The 18985-nt window shown below is 35.5% G+C and overlaps 1 protein-coding gene across 10 annotated transcripts in view; it reads left to right on the top strand.

Moving 5' to 3' along the window:
• Positions 1 to 18985, top strand: part of Eya4 (EYA transcriptional coactivator and phosphatase 4) — a 269696-nt gene that overhangs the window by 133029 nt on the left and 117682 nt on the right. For all 10 annotated transcript variants that reach the window (XM_077802152.1, XM_077802153.1, XM_077802154.1 and 7 more), the window contains one exon: positions 4573 to 4622. In XM_077802152.1, the coding sequence (XP_077658278.1) occupies positions 4573 to 4622 (50 nt within the window). The remainder of the gene's footprint in view (positions 1 to 4572; positions 4623 to 18985) is intronic.

The raw sequence follows: 18985 nt of genomic DNA, 5'->3' as shown, positions 1-18985 counted from the left end.
ACAACTTCCTTGTGCTGCCTAAAGTTATTATTATTAAAATTATTACTAGTACTTGGTAAAAGTCAGTTACTTCAGTAGTCCAATTTAAAAGATTTGTTTAAAAATTGATGCATTATAAGAAGTAACTAGTAGGTTATTCTTTAGCAATTATTTCATAGAATTTTAGTTCAAATCTTAGTTTTAAAACAAGAAGGGTATTAGTCAAGAATACAAAGTTCCACACATGCAGGGTGAATAAGTCTTAGAGATCTACTGTTCAGGGTCATGCCTATAGTTAACAATACTACATTGTCTACTAAAAAATTTACTAAGAGAATAGATCTCATGCGTGTGTGTGTCCTCTAAAGAAAGAGGGTGGGAAAAGCCGTTGGAATTGATGGACATGATCATGGCATAGATAGTGGTGATGATGTCACAGGTATATTCTTATCTCCAAGCTCATCAGATTGTATTCTTTAAATATATACACTTTTTGTTTTTCAACCACACCTCAATCAATTGAATATTTGAAAAGAAAGTAAAGTAAGAAAACCTAATAGACTCAACTGACAAATACAAAATAAGAGGGGAGGAAAGGCTTCATTTCTATTCCCTGCCCTGCTATTGTTCCCAGTGGAACAATAGCAGGGCAGGGAATAGAACATGGAACAAGTCATTTAACCTCTTTACACCTTAGTTTTCTATTTATAAAATGAGGATTTTATCCTTCATGCCTGTCTTCATGGGTTACATGAGATTACGTATTGATAGTCTTAATATAGTGTGCCAAAGAGAATAATTGCTTAATGAATGGCAGTAATTATCATTATTGTGGTGTAATAGAAATTGAACTTTACATATTAAGATCCTATGATCTTCATTTTAAACATTTTAGTTTATATGCTTCCAAATTCCATTTTCATCACATATATTGGTTAAAATTTTCTTATAGATCTCAATTTGAAGTTTGCTACATAATCACTTTCAGGCTAATCTTTATGGTGCTCAGGATGATGAGATAGGAACTGAGGTAAAAATAATATCTACCTAAGTGGTCTTTTCCTTTTTGGTCCATCTTTTGCCCACCTCTTTGTGTATCTATGAAAACTAGGATTTAGATTTCAAATATGGGTATGAAGTTCTGCCACATCTCTTGGACTGCTTGTTTTCATTTCTTTCAAAACAAATTTGGTAGTAATTTGGTATTCATTGAAGACAGAGGTTCTATGTATTCTATAGGAGTGTTCCATCCTTCCAAAACTATATGGTGCCATTCACTGAAGTGCCATTGACCTTCAGTTCACTTGAGTTTATGTTCAAATTAGTCAAAACTGTTACCTTGACCTCTCTATGTATGTTTCTTAATGATTCATTTAGCATCTCTTTATTACTTCAGAAATAAGATAGAGTTGTGAATCAATGTGTAGATGCCATAAAATGACTATTTTCTTATTTAGTCTTTGGTGAATCTGAAATTTCCTTGCAAAGACATATAAAGATGATTAGGTCATAGTTCACCTAATACTTCAATCAATTACAATATTCTGACAATATTTTATCAGAAATGTTTGTCAAAAACATCCTCTTTTCTCCCCATGACTCCTGTCTGATTTCCACCTTCACCACCTTCCACTGAGGTATTGAGTAATTCACTTAGTAAACCTATTTAGGGAACATCCAGTCAAGGCTGGGATGTAATGATGTATGTCTAGGGCCAATGCTATTTCTGCATTCATGGAACTTCTATTCTCTCTCATTGCAGGAGACTCTTGCCTATACTTCAGTCTTCACTTTGTTCCCGCACACACTGTCTTCGAGGGCAGCACTACTCAGTTTATCATCCCCCAAAACCAAAGCTAAATGTTCTCTTTGATAAGTGGACGCTGACCATAATGGGGTGGGGGGGGGGCATGGAGAGAATGGAGGAACTTTGGGCAAAAGGAGAGGAAGGGAAGTGGAGTGGGTATGGAAGTAGGAAAGATGGTGGAATGAAATGAACATCATTACCCTAGGTATATATATATGACTGCACATATGGTGCAACTCTACATCATGTACAACCAGAGAAATGAAAAGTTGTGCTACAATTGTATACCATGAGTTGAAATGCATTCTACTATCATGTATAACTAATTAGAACAAATAAAAAATTCATATTATATATGTATATTATATACATTATAATATATATATATATATATCCACTTCAGTAGTCTGCATTTCCCAAGGTTAATTTCCAGACCCTTTAACTGGGTACCAGGACTTCATAAGGTGGTTCCCTGTCAAGCCCAGGACAGGGAAGTGCTAATGTTTTCCAGGTGGAGTCTTCAAGCCCTGTGTCCCTTAAGAACCAGTTCAGAAGTTGCTCCTTTTTTTTTTTTCCCTTACCATCTTCTTTGAGATGGAGGAGTTTGTTTTGTAAACACAGCACTTCAGATAGTGGTACCCTATACTAGTCACAGTATACTAAATACTACCCTTCCTTCATTCAACCACAAAGTGAACAAAAAATTCTAATTGCAACCATCTGGATGAAAGCATAGCTTTACCAATATCTGAAAAAAATCTAATTCTTTACTTACACTAATTATTATTTAGAATCCCAGGATTCCATGGGTACTAGATAGTAAAAGAATCAATAGATTTGTATTATAATTATTAGATTGGTATTATAATTAGTACTTTGAAAATGAATTTAAAAGAATCAGAACTTTCTGGTAAGTTATTTGGAAAATGATGCTTTGGAAAATCAAGGGTAATAAAGAAAAATGGTTTGTCAATAAGTCACAGGAAGCTTATCTGGCTCTGAGTCTTGCCGGAAGTATATGTGTTTTTTTTTTTTTTTTTTTGGTGTGTGTGTGTGTGTGTGGTGTTCTGGAGCTTCTCTGCCAGTCTCAAAGGTAAGTCACTATGGTCTTAAGGAAAGTAGTATTCACTTGGAGTGTTTTCTGTGTATCCATTGGACAGATCAAATAGTTTCTGGTGGTGATTTAGAGGAAAGAACTAGTGAGAAGGAAGGATTCTATTTCCTGCTGTTTTTCCCATTTGGTTCCTATTTTTTTCTTGTACAAATTTTTAATGGACACGAGATTTTGGTGGATTTTCTGGTGAATTTTGTATTAACATTTTAAGAAAAGTATTCTTCCCCCACCTTTTCTCTTTTTCATCCTCTTCGTCCTTCTCCTTCTCCTCTTCTTTTTTCCCCTGCTCTTAAAAACATTTCTTCCTTCCTCTGTCTCCTGGTGCTTGAGTTCCATGGTAAGGGAACTAATAAAACAGAATGACAATCTCTTTGCTTCTCAGTTTGATTTTCCTATTGTGTAAATGTGTCCACTGGAAGCAAAAGAGAGTACAAAGTTAATCAAGCAAATAATTGATTTCCCAGATTACACAAATGTCTACGGCTGGAAATGAAAGCAAAAGACCCAGATTTTTGAAAGTGTAGGGCTGTGTGTGTGTATGTGTGTGTGTGTGTGTGTGTGTGTGTGTGTGTGTGTTTTAAGCATTCTTCTAAGTCTGTGTGTATGTTTCAAGCATTCTTTAAGAGAAGGAAAGAATTGCTTTGTGAGCTAGAAATACAATACTGTACAAGTCAAAACTTGTCCTTAGTGGTGCCTTTCATTTTGCAATTCACACCACACAAGTGTCTCTATGCTGTATATATCTAGTGAACTTTTTCACTTCCAAATCACATATTAGAAGTTGAAACTGCTGGAATCCTGTGGGTTGCATAAATAGGCAGACCGTAACAATACTGATATCCTGAGTGTATGACAGTGGACTTGTAAATATATATTGTGCACTTTTCATATTAATGAAAGGATTTTTGAAGTTTATTCTACTATGAATACAATATACCTTTAAGACCATGGTATCAGAATAGGTATCTGGGCTTGATGTTAAATTTTGAAAGAAGATGGATATGTGCTTTCCCATATTTAGAGGGTTACAACATACATCTCTTCAAAATGGATAGCATAGCCTGAAAAGCAAAAGTTATTCTCATTCTTTACCTTTCGTAAGTTAGAAACCTCAAAGTTGAAATATAATCTGTGAAATATACTGCAAATATATGTGAAAAGTCTAGGAGCAATGCCTAAACTTAATTGATGTGCTGAGACATGTATAAAACATACAGTCATTGGATTAAGAAAATTAAAATTAATATATGAATGTTTTAGCTAACACTATACTGTGACCCAGAATCTGGTGTTTATTATTGTGTGCTTTAGTGGGAGACAGGAGCAGTATCCATTGGAAAAACACTTCCTAATGGACTAAGAACAGTATGGCTTTCTCGTTCCTAAGTAGGAAACATGGTTCTTTGGTTTCTTTGTTCCTCATTCGACTGGTCCCCAGCAATTTTTGCTGAACTTTTTACATACTGATGGAGACCAGCGAAGTGCATTTGGCAGCTGTTCATGGGATAATAATGAAATACACAATTTAGTACTGCATGCTGTTGCTGTAAAATGTGGGGAATATTTTATAGAGACCTTGGTGAGTGGAGCTGTATCCACTTTAATAAGTGTGTGAACCTGAGTAAGTAAGTTATATTTTCATATGAGAATAACTACTACTTTTTTCTTACAGGTAAAGAAAACGTGCACAGATTCCGATGTTTCAGAACCTCAGAATTCCAGGTACAGTAAAATAAAGATTGAGACTCCTGTAAGAAAAATTGAAGCTTCAAAACTAGTAAAATATTATATTATATATCAGGTACAACTGAGATTTGAAACACTGAGTTTGTTACAGAATTTGTGTGTGGAAATTACATATTACTTGGCCAGGGCACCATTAATGATAACATTAATAAAAAGAGATTGTGATTGAAGTTGGTTTTAAAGAATAACAACAAATCTCTAGACAAGATTGAAAAATATTCTCTTTGATGTCATATTAAGTTAAACTTCATTTTTCAATCTGATCTTTTATAATGTATTTCTATCAGGAATTTTGCTGGGTACTGAATAACAGTCAAATCTGTTTTTACCAAAAAATAAAAACCATAATATTTCTCTTTGTAATGAAACACTGCTAGATTTTTGAGAATACTATCAAATTAGTAAATGCAGCATTAACTTGGCATTCTCTCTTTGGTTGTTTGGAACTGGTGGAACTGAGGATTTGAAGTATGAGACCACTTCTCACAGGATCTTAGGGCTAGGGCTAAGGATGTAGCTCAAGGGTAGAGTATTTGTTCAGGGCACACAAAGCCCTGGTTTCAATCCCTATTGCTGAGGGATTTGCTAGTACTGAGTTGTTTGCTAGACCAGATGCCCAACAATTTTTTTTTTTTTTTTGTTAGCAAAAAGTTTTATTTATTTATTTATTTATTTATTTATTTATTTATTTTTATTGTTGGTCGTTCAAAACATTACATAGTTCTTAATACATCATATTTCACAGTTTGATTCAAGTGGGTTATGAACTCCCAATTTTACCCCGTATACAGATTGCTGTATCACATCAGTTACCCTTCCATTGATTGACAAATTGCCTTTCTAGTGTCTGATGTATTCTGCTGTCTGTCCTATTCTCTACTATCCCCCCTCCCCTCCCCTCCCCTTTTCTCTCTCTACCCCTTCTACTGTAAATCATTTCTTCGATTTGTATTATCTTGTCTTACCCCTCCTTTCCACTTATATGTCATTTTGTATAACCCTGAGGATCGCCTTCCATTTCCATGCGGTTTCCCTTCTCACTCCCTTTCCCTCCCACCTCTCATCCCTGTTTAATGTACATCTTCTTCTCAAGCTCTTCGTCCCTACCCTGTCCTTGTTTACTCCCCTTATATCAAAGGGGTCATTTGGTATTTGTTTTTTAAAGATTGACTAGCTTCACTTAGCATAATCTGCTCTAATGCCATCCATTTCCCTCCAAATTCTATGATTTTGTCATTTTTTAATGCAGAGTAATACTCCATTGTGTATAAATGCCACATTTTTTTTATCCATTCATCTATTGAAGGGCATCTAGGCTGATTCCACAATCTTGCTATCGTGAATTTTTTTTAATCTCACCATTCTCCTTGCTTTCGTTTCTATATTCAGGTCTGAATTTTAAATGGATAAGTAAAAGTATTATAAATACCACGACATAATAAACATATGTTCTTAATCTGATGCTAATGATATAACTTACCCTAATATATTAAGAAATTTGCATTTAATTGTGAGTTGGTACTAGTTTATTTTGTCCTTCTTCACATAGCATATGATGGATGTAGTGATTCTCTTAGTACAACAAAGAAATACAGATCTCGGTGATTGTATGTGATCTTTTCCTTTGGATCATTAAGGGCAATGTAATATGATATAGGATTATTGACATTCAATCTTTGTTCTTTATAGTTAGTTATCAAAATGGAACTAAATAAATTTATCTTGTTGGAACATTAAGAAATGGGTGAACAAAGATATCCCCCTACCCAATGAATCCTAATCTAATATGCAGAGAAGGGAAGGTTAAAGCTATATTCCTTGTAGGGACTTCCTTCCTGATCAGTTTGCTGACCTTTATGAGTAACCAATCTGTGAATTACTTTGCAAGGATTATATACATTGATAAATTAGTAAAGGGCATGTCTTGAGGATTAGTAGAAAAAAGAGAACAATCATCTTCATTATATATTGATTTTTTTTTACACTTGAAGCCACTCAGGAATTTTGACATATAATTTTATACTTAAGTAAAATTTAAGTAGCAGAATGCTTCCAAATTGATTCAGTGTTCATGAAGTCATCAGTATGTCAGAGAAGAAACAGAGTTTAGTGCTTAATGAATTTAATCTTAGAATGACATCATTTTTTTTTCTATCTAGAAAATTCCAATCTGTTGACCTCAAGAGTAATAGTTTAAGGGCTGGGGATGTTAGCTTATTGGTAGAATGCTTGCTTAGTGTGTGGGAGGCTGTTTGTTCAATTCCCAAGCACTGAAAAATAAAAGTGAGAGGAAAAATATAACTTTACTTTTAAGATAAATAATGGCTATTTCAAGAGACTGTTAAAATATATCACATTATTTAACAATATGTATCTCTGTGAAATTGAAAATTAGCTGCTGTGAAATTGAAATTAGCAGTTGTTGAATAGAAATTAGCAGTTGTTTTCCATGGACCAGCTACTCTTAAAATTACTGGATGTGTAATATACATGGGTAAAATCAAACAAATCACTTTCTAAAAACTTTAAAAACTGTGTTCAGTCGAAAACAAATGAACAAATGAAACAATCTGTTTAAAACCTAATATGGAAAAGCCTTTGAGAACCTCTGGGCTTTCTTATTGGTTCAAGGCTGCCCAGATGTGCTAAAGAATTCTCTGCACTGAAATAATACAATAACTACCTAATAGTTCACTCATCAGAGATAGCTTAAAGTAGTTTTTATTATATACATGTATAGAAGCTCTGTTTTTATAACATTTATCAAAAAATATAGACACTAAGAAGTATTATTTTATTACGTACAGATATGGGTACTTTTTTTTTCCCATTAAGAACCACAAGCATTCACAGTCTCTCTTTCCCATTTTTGATCCACCCCATGTGTGTGTGTGTGTGTGTGTGTGTGTGTGTGTGTGTGTATTTGTGTGTGCATGTGTGTGGTATGAGACAGAAACTCAGTTGAGACTTAAAATTTAAAACCTGCAGCTTAGTAATTCTGTTCTGTACAAATCTTAAGTAAAGAATTGAAAACTCAGAATGAAGTACTGTCTCAGCATAAAACATAAGCTAGAGACCCACTGCCATACCAAATGCTGCCTCACTTGGAACCCGAAGCAAACGTCATTCATTTATTTAGCTAGCTTTACAGTGTGTTGGTTTTGGATTCAAAATGATTAGAATAGATGCAGATGGAAAGTGTTTTTATAGTAGGGAAGTAATTAAATTGGGTGCGGAGACTTTGTTAGAATCCTCAGAGTGACATATGTGTATCAGCAAATTCTTTGTCTTGCTTGGCCTTAATTCCTCTTTTGGAAAGAAATGCTTGGGCTGCAGATGTAACTGGCAGATTGGGGAAAAGAGAATGTATAAACCCATGCAATGTGAGTAGGGCAAAACCATCTTCTTAGGAATAAGATAATATGTATACACTAAAAGCCAGACATCAGGGACAGTATTTGCAGTTTCCTTGAACTATTAAACTTGATGTCCTATGGAAAGGGATATAAAATGCTTCATATAAAAATTTACTCCACTTGAATGTTTTTCTTTTTTTTTTCTTCTGTGTTGTTAACTATGTCCAGATTATACTCTTATTGGCCTTTGTTCTTAAAACTAATATTAACCATAAAATATATACCTGAAAAAACTAAAATTTATAATTTTTGTCATGTTTTATCTTACTCGAAAATTAAGTCTGCTATTAGATAGAGCATCTTAAGTGATAAGCAGAAACATTTTAAGTTTGTTTTTTTCCTATATTCATGGTGAATTCATTCATGTGGATTTGTTCCTCCTTCGAGTCACTAAAAAAATAATGTTCATGGTTCTTGTTTAATATAATAGATGGTTCCTAGATAAGTGAATATTTTAGCAGATGTTTCCATGAATGTCCTTTTTAAAAAAACCTTTCTACTTTTTATTTCCAATATTAAGTGAATGTATAAGATATAATTTATTTCATACTTTAATTGCATTCTGTATAAATATATTAGAATGCTACTCTGTAACAGTGGCCTCCATAATACCAATTGGGTTCCTTTCGTGATCTTTGTTCTACTTCTCTATGTCTTTTCTCTTTTGGACCTCTGAATAGTAAAGCATTTTCACTAAGAAGAGTTCAGAGACATAGAAAGGAAATGCAACTCAAGTTAAGCGATTTTAAAATTTTATACTTGTTTCGTTAACTAAGAAGTAAAAGGAATTATAAATTTTGGTGAAATTGGACTGTGACTTGACTTCCAGAAATTACGCCAAATCTTTTCTGTAATAGCTTTGTCTCACCTTGCCCTCAATATCACCAGTAGAATAGAGTAATGAGATCCAAGGGAGAATATTAAAGTAGAGGAAGTACTTCTAGGTACAGAGGAACTAATATGGTAGTTTTTCCATTTGTAGAGAAAAAGAAGATTCTGTGGGTAATGGTGAGGATTGGCTCTTATCTACTTCATAGGTTAAAGAAATTGAGTTTGCTGAGAACTTAGTGGTTACCTGAAATTGTCAGGGGCCTTGACTATGTCTTCTTGCTCTGGACTTGATTAACTTCACAATTATCAAGTGAATGGCAACATGACTGTCCAACTTTAAAGAAGCTTTGGAATTAATTTTGCTTTAATAGCTAGTATTTCAGTGATCCTCAAGAAGTTTTATCTATTGAAGATCTAAGTGTAAAAGCTTAAAAATTCAATTAATTCATCTTATGTAAATAGTTATGATTTAGTAGTATAACAGTTTAAGTATTAAGTTATGCATATTTATTTGTCAGCAAAATAACTTTTGCAGTGCTTCCGAAAGACTGAAATATTTATCTGCCTATAATTGCCTGCTTAAAAATTAAATGGTATGTTGTTTTTCACAGCAGGGAAAGCTCAGGGCCCTTCATGCATATTATTTTACTGTGTCAAATCTGAGGTCTGTCTAGCCCAATATTCTGTCTCCAAGATGCATTAAAAAAAAAAAAATCATGACTTCCAGGTTGCAGTTCCTCAAACTTGAATACTTTGGGATACAGTTCCAATAAACCCTAGATTCTCTCAGTAACACTATCTGACTGTACAGTCCATGGAATTATGTAACCATTTGTTGGGCGTAGTCATGTTATTAGCATCCACTGGTTTTTCCTATTAAACACAGAAAATTACTAATCACATTGCAAACTATTTATCAAGTATTTCTAGTTATTTAAAACCACTTCCTTTAAGTTATATGGTTATACTTCTGAAAATGAGAGATGATTGATGGATAGATAGATATTCTAAGAATGTGATTTAATTTCCTTTTGACTTATTTAACATGAGTCATATTCTAGTTTAATCCTTTTATTCCCGATTTGGGCAGTGTTTTGTCTAGTTTCAAAGTGTGAGCTTGTGTGGGTTCCTCTCCATTGTCTTCATTTAGGCTGGTATTTGCTGGAGGTTTTTTGGAATCCACTTTTCCTTTTCTGGCATATGTTGACAGATTCCTACAGGTGTGGATGCAGCTGGAGTCCTGGATGAGGATGAGTGATGTGTTCTGTTTTGCCATTTTTAACTGTACCCTCAGTAGCTACCATATCTTGACCTTTGGGTCGTGGTAGCATTCTGAGCTGACTTCCTCAGAGAAGTGTCTGAGGTATCTAACTAAATCCCTGATAGCAGTGACAATTGAAGATTTTAATACCAGTCTCAAAATTTAAATTATTGTTTTCTTAATGTCTTATTATATATGTACGCTGTCAATCTTTTCTTCTGTCTCATTGGAAACTCCTAGTAATTTATCCTTATTGGAAGCAGAGTTTAATGCTATCTTTATACTTGTTGATTTCTTTGTTTTTCCTGCTAGAGTTAATCTTCCAAGATTAAATGAGTAAGCAGATGAGAGTAAAATAATATGAGTGAAAGGCATGTACACATTGCCCCTCACAGAATAATTGATCTCTAAACATTGACATTGAACAAGACTCATCCTTTAACCTATTAAGGGAGGCAGAGAGGCTACCATTAAGACCTTACCATTTATACCTCTTCATTCAGATAATTGTTTGGCCTTTGCTTCACTGTCTTCACATCTCTAGCTTTTATTCTTGATTTTTTTTTTTTTTTTTGCTTTCTTTTTATTTCTTGTCTTTTCCCATATTATCTCTCTTCACAACTCTTGCCATGGTTCGGTCCTTAGCATGCTCTGCTCACCAGAAACTGAAAAGGAAGGTGTGTTTTATAAATGAAGAATCCCACGTGATTCATGTGAAGAAATAGTAGAGGAGACTGGAAACTAGGTAAGTTAGCACAGATCGTGGCTGGCTTGAACTCAGTTGTTTTAGATCACACTCTTATAGGCTGTAGCTACAAATACAAGCCAGGCAAGGCAGAGAAGGAGAGGTTTGTTTTATGTTGCTCTGTTGTCATTTTGTTTTTTTAAGCTCAGATATAATTTCTTAGAGAACTTATGAGGGTATGTTGAATCTCAGAAGGTGAAGACCTGGGGTTGCCCTCTTGTTCATGTCTGGACAATACTTGTGCTATCTCTCCTAGTGGCTTCAGTGTCTCCATCTCTCAGGATACAAACTGATTGATCAGCCTGATTTTTCTCCAGGCCCCACAGTAGGAGGATGTGTGATTTGTACATTTACCTCCTTAGCCTCCCAGATGGAAAAGTCTCTCTCTTTTTCTCAGTTCCAGACTTCTAGGGAAGGGCATGGTTATCAGAGAGGCATGGTCACAAAGCAGAAGTGTGGCTTTTAGTGGACATGACCAGGTGTGTATGAATGAGGTATGGAAGAACTTCCAGGAAAGGGATGCTGAGCTCATAACCCAACAAGTGGCCTTTACCTTCCACCACTTTCCTTTATCTAACCCCCAACCTCCATGCTTTCCTTTATATAATCCAGCATATTTTAAAGAAACTGAAAACACATCCCCATTCCTTAATTAGATATAATCCAATGACTACTCATCTCACTAGTATGGAGACTTATTTCATAGGTGAGACATTTGTAACTATGATCTGCAAAGTGGATATTATTGTTCTAGGTAGACCTTTAAGGGCAGTGGCAGCCAAACTTCCAGGTAAGAACAGTTCCATTTACCTCTGTGTGAAGACTTTTACCAAGCATTGGCCTTCCCAGTGCTCATCTCCAGGTTGATCAGTTAGTATTCAATGGACCCTGCCTCTGCTCTCAAATGCCAGTCTGAATGTGAATTGCTTTCTGCATTTTCTATTATGAATCTAGTTGATGGGTTGTTTAATTTATGCACTTTTTACTATAGTTTAAATTATTTACCTTTCTGAGGGCAATTTTACCAAAATTAATATCTAGATCTGAACTTTTAAAACACTCCTTAAGAATTAGAACCAGCAATCAGTAGCCAGGAACCCAAATTTGAAATTTTGGCAAGACTTCTTATAGGCATAAAGAGGTCACCAATAGATTTCTGATCAGGTTGTAATAGAGCAATGTGTGTGTGATTACAGAGCAGATGTGACATAGGCACTTAGAGGCAGGGACGCCAGCTAGGAGACTGACTTCAGAGGCCCCAGAGAAAGTTTAGCAAGTTGTCCTTATTTTCAGAGACACTGCACATTATTTTTTCTTGTGATTGAAGCACATTTTCCAAACCATCTACATTGAATATTTCTTTCTTTTGTTTTAAGTATATGGATATGTATATGAAATGGTAGATTTGGCCTGAAATGTACATAATGGCTGTGGGAGGGTTCTGGCCTCTTTTTCCTGACAGTTGCATTATTCTCCAGTGATGCTAAAAGGCCTGACTTCCCCACAGGTATCAATGGTTAATTGTAGAAAATTGCTGTGTTTCTTGTCAACCTCTCCCACAGTAAACTAAGCTCATATGAAATCTTATAAAACAGTCTTTCTGTAGATTGTTAGTTGCTTGGTGCTTGGGATCAAACCCAGTGCTTTATGCATGCTAAATGTGTGCTGTACCCCTGTCTAGTGACTTTTATCCAAAGGATCTAACCAGAAAAAAAAAAAAAAAAGAAAAGAAAAAAGAAAAAAAAATTGCATCACAGGGAATTTAAATTGTTGCAAATGGGAGTCGTGCCCATTTCTTGAGCACACAGCATATCAGCTGGTGGCCCGCTTAGGAGGTACTGAACTGCCATATATCCTTATGGTTATTCTAGACTTGGGTCATTATTAGTGAAGAATAATAATAAACTTGATGTAAGTAGAAACATAGAAACTTTGGGGGTCCCTCTTCAAGGTGGAAAAAATAGGATCTGATGGCTTTCCTTTCAGCAATTCAATTACAGCAACACCTATTTTTGCCCTTAAACTTGCTATCTATCGATCAGGCATCTACTATGTGACAGGCATTGTTTGAGATAATTTAGTGAACAAAACAGGGAGTATATAATGATAATGAAGTATTCTAGAAGGTAATTAGGAGAGCATTGTGAGCAATAGATGATTTTTAAACTGGATGAGCAACTCCAAAGAGACCAGAATTGTTCTCTTTGGAGTGAGACCAAAATTTAAAATCTGAAATAACAATGTTCTAGAAAAAAACTACCATTTCTCACCTATCCAGGATTTTGAGAATATTTACGTGAAATTTTATTAAATGCGTTGCAACATTTTTCTTCATCTTTCTAGTACTACAGGATGGAACTGTTCCCAGGCAGGACACCTCCCTCTGCCACACCACACACCCTCCAGGACCAGAGCTTTGTCCTGATTAGAGGACTTCAAGCTCCTTCACCAGCCAAGCCTTTGAAAAAAAAATAAACAAAACTCTTTAAAGTTTGTGTCTTAAGATAGATGGAGGTTTAGTGCAATCCCCAAAATCTGAGTTCTAAAGATACAGAGATTCTCTCATTATCTCACATATAATCATCATATTTCAGTTGTCTTAGCAACCTACAGTGTTCTCATTTGTTTTTCAATAATCCAGTGAATGAATGTGGTCTTTGTTCATGTGTTTATGAAATTTTAGCACCTGATACTTGATGTCTTTTGAGTTATTTTACTGGGCCAAACAGTGATCTTTCTATTCTTAAAATTCATGTAACTAAAATTGATTTTGAATTTTCTCCAATATGTGAATTTCTAATGAGAGAATGTCTAACGTAAGAATAGTTGAAAATATGTATATATTCTTATATTTTAAAAACGCTCTCATTTTAATTGTAGTTCATTTCTAAGGCTCCACAAACTTGGCAAACTCAGTTATCTCATAGTCCTCTCCCACACAGTCATACCTGAGGACTGCTGAGAAACAAGAAAAACCTATGACATATCTAGGTGTCTTTGAGTTTTCTCACAGAGTAAGTTTTTCTCTTTCTGTGAACCTAAGTCTAAGCTGCAAACAATTCCTTTTTCCTACTAACAGGAGCAACTCAAGTATCTGGATCATTTGGGATATTTTTGTCAGTCTGCATCCTATACCTAGCCCAGTATCTGGCATATAGTAGGAGTGCAATAAATTTTTATGTGAATGAATGAATGAGCAGTTAGTTTTTCCTTTTGGATATGGGGGAAATTCTTTATATTTTTACCTATAACGTTGTTACTACTGTATGCTATGTAATAACTAATGATGTTTAAACGTCATTTGTGAACAAGACCAAATTTAAGAGGGACATTTAAGTTTACTATAAAAGGTAGGGTAACTTCATTTCAAGTTTGTTCAAGTACAGTCCCAATTTACAGTTGCTATCCCAGCGTCCCTTACTTTCAGAGAAATCTAGTTTGAATGATAAATACTGGATTTACCTTAATTAAAATCTTCATGGCCTTAGCAAACTTTTCAAGATAAAAAACGTAATAATCAATTTCTCGTTTTCTATCCTTCCCAACTTCCCTCTTTTTTTTCTCATCTTCTCTATCTTAGGATGATTTTTATAACAGGGCATGGGCACTTGTATCTTTAAAGAAATACAATATGTGAAAATGCTCCTTAAAGTAAAAGACCGCTCAAGAAATAACTGTTTTTGTAGGCTTGTTTTAAGTAGGAAACACATCTGTTGCATTCTGTCACATAAAAAATAATTCGTAGAAATTGTATACTTCTCAAAACTAATACCACCTTCTCACGAACACACACAGTGTTATTACTTCGTCATTACGTGAAGGGAACCAGTCTTATCTTCTATATTTTCCCTGTGTCACCCATTCTCTCGCTTTCTGTTAGTCTTCACATGCAGATCCAAAGTCTCAAATAATAGGGGTGTGAGATATCATGCTAGAGCTGGGAAAGGATTGATGAATGTGAGCTGGCAGAATGCCAAGACAGATGGACAACACCCATGCTGTGGCAGCTGCCATACTGCAGATCATTGATGTTAGACAGGAGCATTACATGTAACCTCAGACAGGAAGCAACACCAGGCTCCTGTGCTCAGACATGACCAACACTGACCATCATGTTGCACATGTGCTCTTGGCATAGTTATCAGCTTAGGCATTCTTATAATTATTTTAGAAAAGTAATGATGAAAATCAGGGTGTAGAGAAGACAGATGAGACTTGTGAGTGCATTTGGGCATGTGCAATGTGACTGAAAGTTGGATGACCTGTCAGAGTTTCTCCAAGGGGCAGTTGGAAAGGTCCATTCTCTGTTACATGGGACAGACCAGCACACATGCAGGATGATCTGATACTACCCTCTTCTAGGTCTCAGTCGTAGCCCATCACTGTGAGAATCCCAGCTTCCTGGCAGTTTTCAAACATTTCAAAGCTACTCAACATGCATTATCTGGTCAGAGAAGGATGTTGTATATACTAAAATACTGGTGTCTCTGGACTGGGAAAGGCTTGGAAAATTCAAGGCTTAGAAAATGGTGTTAGTTGAAGCCAGGCTTTTGAGGGCCCAGACTGAGTGCTTTAGCTTTCCTGGAAAGGACATTTTCTTCTGCAGCATCTGACAGTTAAACCCAGGCATGGCTCTTGCAGACACTTGGCAATGCAGCAAGGACATCCTTGTGACAGTGTAGGCAGCAAAGCAGAATTCATCAATACCTCAGAAAAACAACCCAAGGTCAGTATCCCAATAACAACACTTGACTGTAGGTGAGGCTTAGACAGAGTCAATAAGCTCCAGAGCCTGAATTCAAGGCCATTTCCTGACCTTGGGAGAGGAGTAAGGTAAAGTTTTAGAATTCTTTCCAAAATTCCTGTTTTTTAACTGTCTTTTTACTCGTTCTGTTCATTTCAATCAATCAGTTCTGTTCCGTCTAACAGGTTCTTGATAGAAGGGCATATGGATTTTTTTATAAAATTGAATTTTACTTCGTGGAAAAGTGTTGTTGGTTTTATTTTTTTTTTAATTCATGTGATGGAACTTAGTGATATTTGATGAATATTGGAAATAGTTGGCTTTTCACATATTAATAACACCTCTTCATATATTATTTGTCAGTACAGTCCTCTAGCCAGGGGTTGGAAATCTTTGGAACTGACTTATTTTCCTTGCACATATGACATACACCCGAATTCCTCACATTCATCCTTCATGTGTCCTTTCTCCCGTGGCCCTGCATCCAGAGCCCATTTAGTCAAGCAACTGAGTGGCTGCTGCATGTTTTGTGTTAAATAAAGGAGATACAAATGGAAAAGAAAAAAAAAATGAGTCTGGTGCAAGTACTAGGCCTTGTCCTTGGGTCAAGAATTGGACAAATAGCAAAAAGAATGCACCTACCCCTGTGTGCAATCCCTGCAAGAGACCAAACTAGTTTTACAAACCCTGTGAATTGATTCTGTGTGCCTGGTAGGGAGGGCTATTGAAACTAATTTATTGAATGTATTCTGAGGTTTTGTTTTCTTTTTTTACTTTCTGTAAATAATCTTACCCCTTTTTGGAGAGGGAGAATTTTGTGTAATGGATTTTTTTAAAAATTAGATTGAATGTTCACAGCCAACTTGAATCTATTATGATTGTTTGAATTCCTTCTAAATGAGTGACTATGAGAACAAGTTTCAGTCTTTTTCTTATTTTTGGGCATCTGACTTTTTTTTTTTTCCCAACTACTTCCTTTCCTCTTCATTATCATGTTGCTTTGACCCAGTTGACTTCTCTGTTTATTTTTTCAGTAATAACAGAACCTCAGAGTCTGCCTTTATTTATTTATTTATTTATTTATTATTTCTAAGACTTCTTCAACCAATCCTTTTGCATGCATGCTATGGAAGGTTCATCTGAAAACTCTGGGAAGCCTCTAAATTGGTAGAGTCCAGAATTTCATTGACAGTATGAACATTTCTTTGGTAAATTGGCCATACTGTAGAAATGGGAAGGACAGGCTTCCTAAGTGAAGTCCTGCCATGGCTCCTTTGATTTAAAAAAAAAAAAAAAAGCAATTTGTGGGTTAAAATTGGTTTCAGTAAAATCTTACCCTCAAATGAAACCTTTGGTGTATGTACAAGGAAGAGAAAAAACCTGGTGTGATTGGTACCTTCTGTAGGAGGAAAGTGGACGGACCTGGAGAGCATCCTGTTAAGGGAAATAAACCAGACTAAGAAAGCCAAAGGTCACATGCTCTCTGTCATATGTGAAATCCAGAGAGAAAAACATAAGAGAGAAGACTTCGTGAAAGTTGAAGGGAGACGAGTAAAGGAGAAAAGGGGGGTCAGGAGGGAAGAGGGGGATAAAAGGAGAAGTACTGGGGAATGAAATCAATCAAATTATGTTATGTGAATCTCATTATCATGTGTAAATATCATACACCAGTAAAATTAAATCAATGGAACAAATAATAAGAAGAAAGCAATAACAAAGACATTATAAAGCATGTGAATGAGGGTGAATTAAATAAATGCAAGGTATGACATCATAACATGGTTGTTGGTCTTTGGGCTAAAATGTGCCCTGCCATGATTGTTGACCATCAACTATTGTCACCACCCCACCTGCCTCGTCCCATTTAGACCAGCACCAACCAGCTCAGTGGAGCCCACAGTGGGTCATGTTTGGTGCAGATCAGCATCAGATCAGTCTGCTTTGCTGGTAGAGTTTCTGAGCATAATTTGTACATTCTCAGTATCTTTTCCTTATTAGACCAAGTATATTTTTAAATTATTCTAATTAATTATATATGACAGTAGAATACATTTTGACACATCATACATAGTGTAATGTATCATTCTTCTGGTTGTACAAAATGTAGAATCACACTGGTCATGTAATCATATGTATATAAGGTAATAATGTCCAATTCATTCTACTATCCTTCCTGCACCCATCACCCCTCCCCTCTGCCTAATACAGAGTACCTCTATTCTTCCTTAGCTCCCCTCCCTTATTGTGAATTAGCACCCGTATATCAGAGAAAACATTCAGCCTTTGTTTTTGGGGGATTGGCTAATTTCACAGTATTATATTTTCCAGTTCCATATATATTAGAAAAAGAAGAGACTCATTATTCTTCTTTAAGGCTGAGTAATACTCCATTGTGTATATATATCATATATTCTTTATCCATTCATTTGTTGAAGGCATTTAGGTTGGTTCCATACTTTAGCTATTGTGAATTGAGCTGCTATAAACACTGAAGAGGCCGTGTCCCTGTAGTATGCTGATTTTAAGTCTTTGGGGTATAAACCAAGGAGGGGCATAGCGGGGTCAAATGGTGGTTCCATTCCAAGTTTTCTGAGCAATCTCCGTACTGCTTTCCATAATGGTTGCACCAATTTGCATTCCCACCAGCAATGTATGAGTGTACCCTTTGCCCAACATCCTCGCCATCATTTATTGTTGTTTGTATTCTTGATAATTGCCATTCTGACTGGATTTGCATTTTTCTAGATAATTGCTAGAGATGTTGAACATTTTTTTCATATATTTGTTGATCCATTATTTTCTTCTTCAGTGAAAAGTCTGTTCAGTTCCTTAACCCATTTTTTGACTAGGTCATGGTGGTTGTTGTTGTTATTATTATTATTATTATTATTATTATTATTTGGTGTTGAGTGTTTTATATATCCTGGAGATTAATGCTATATCTGAGGTGCATGTGGTAAAGATTATCTCACATTCTGTAGGCTCTCTCTTCACATTATTGATTGTTTCCTTTGCTGAGAAGAAGCTTTTCATTTCAATCCATCCCGTTTATTGATTCTTGATTTTACTCCTTGCACTTTTAGAGTCTTATTAAGGAAGTCAGTCCTAAGCTGAAATGGTGAAGATTTGGGCCTACTTTTTGTTCTATTAGGAACAGAGTCTCTATTCTAGTGCCTAAGCCTTTGATCCACTGCAAGTTAAGTTTTGTGCATTGTGAGAGATAGAGCTTTAATTTCATTTTATTACATATGGATTTCCAGTTTTCCCAGCTCCATTTGTTGAAGAGGCTGTCTTTTCTCCTGTGAGTGTTTTTGGCACATTTTGCTAGTCTGAGATAATTGT

The sequence above is a fragment of the Urocitellus parryii genome, chromosome 8, assembly GCF_045843805.1.
Source record: "Urocitellus parryii isolate mUroPar1 chromosome 8, mUroPar1.hap1, whole genome shotgun sequence".
Classification (NCBI taxonomy): Eukaryota; Metazoa; Chordata; class Mammalia; order Rodentia; family Sciuridae; genus Urocitellus; species Urocitellus parryii.
Note: the sequence above shows the minus strand (reverse complement) of the source record. Positions and strands in the feature narration are given on the sequence as shown.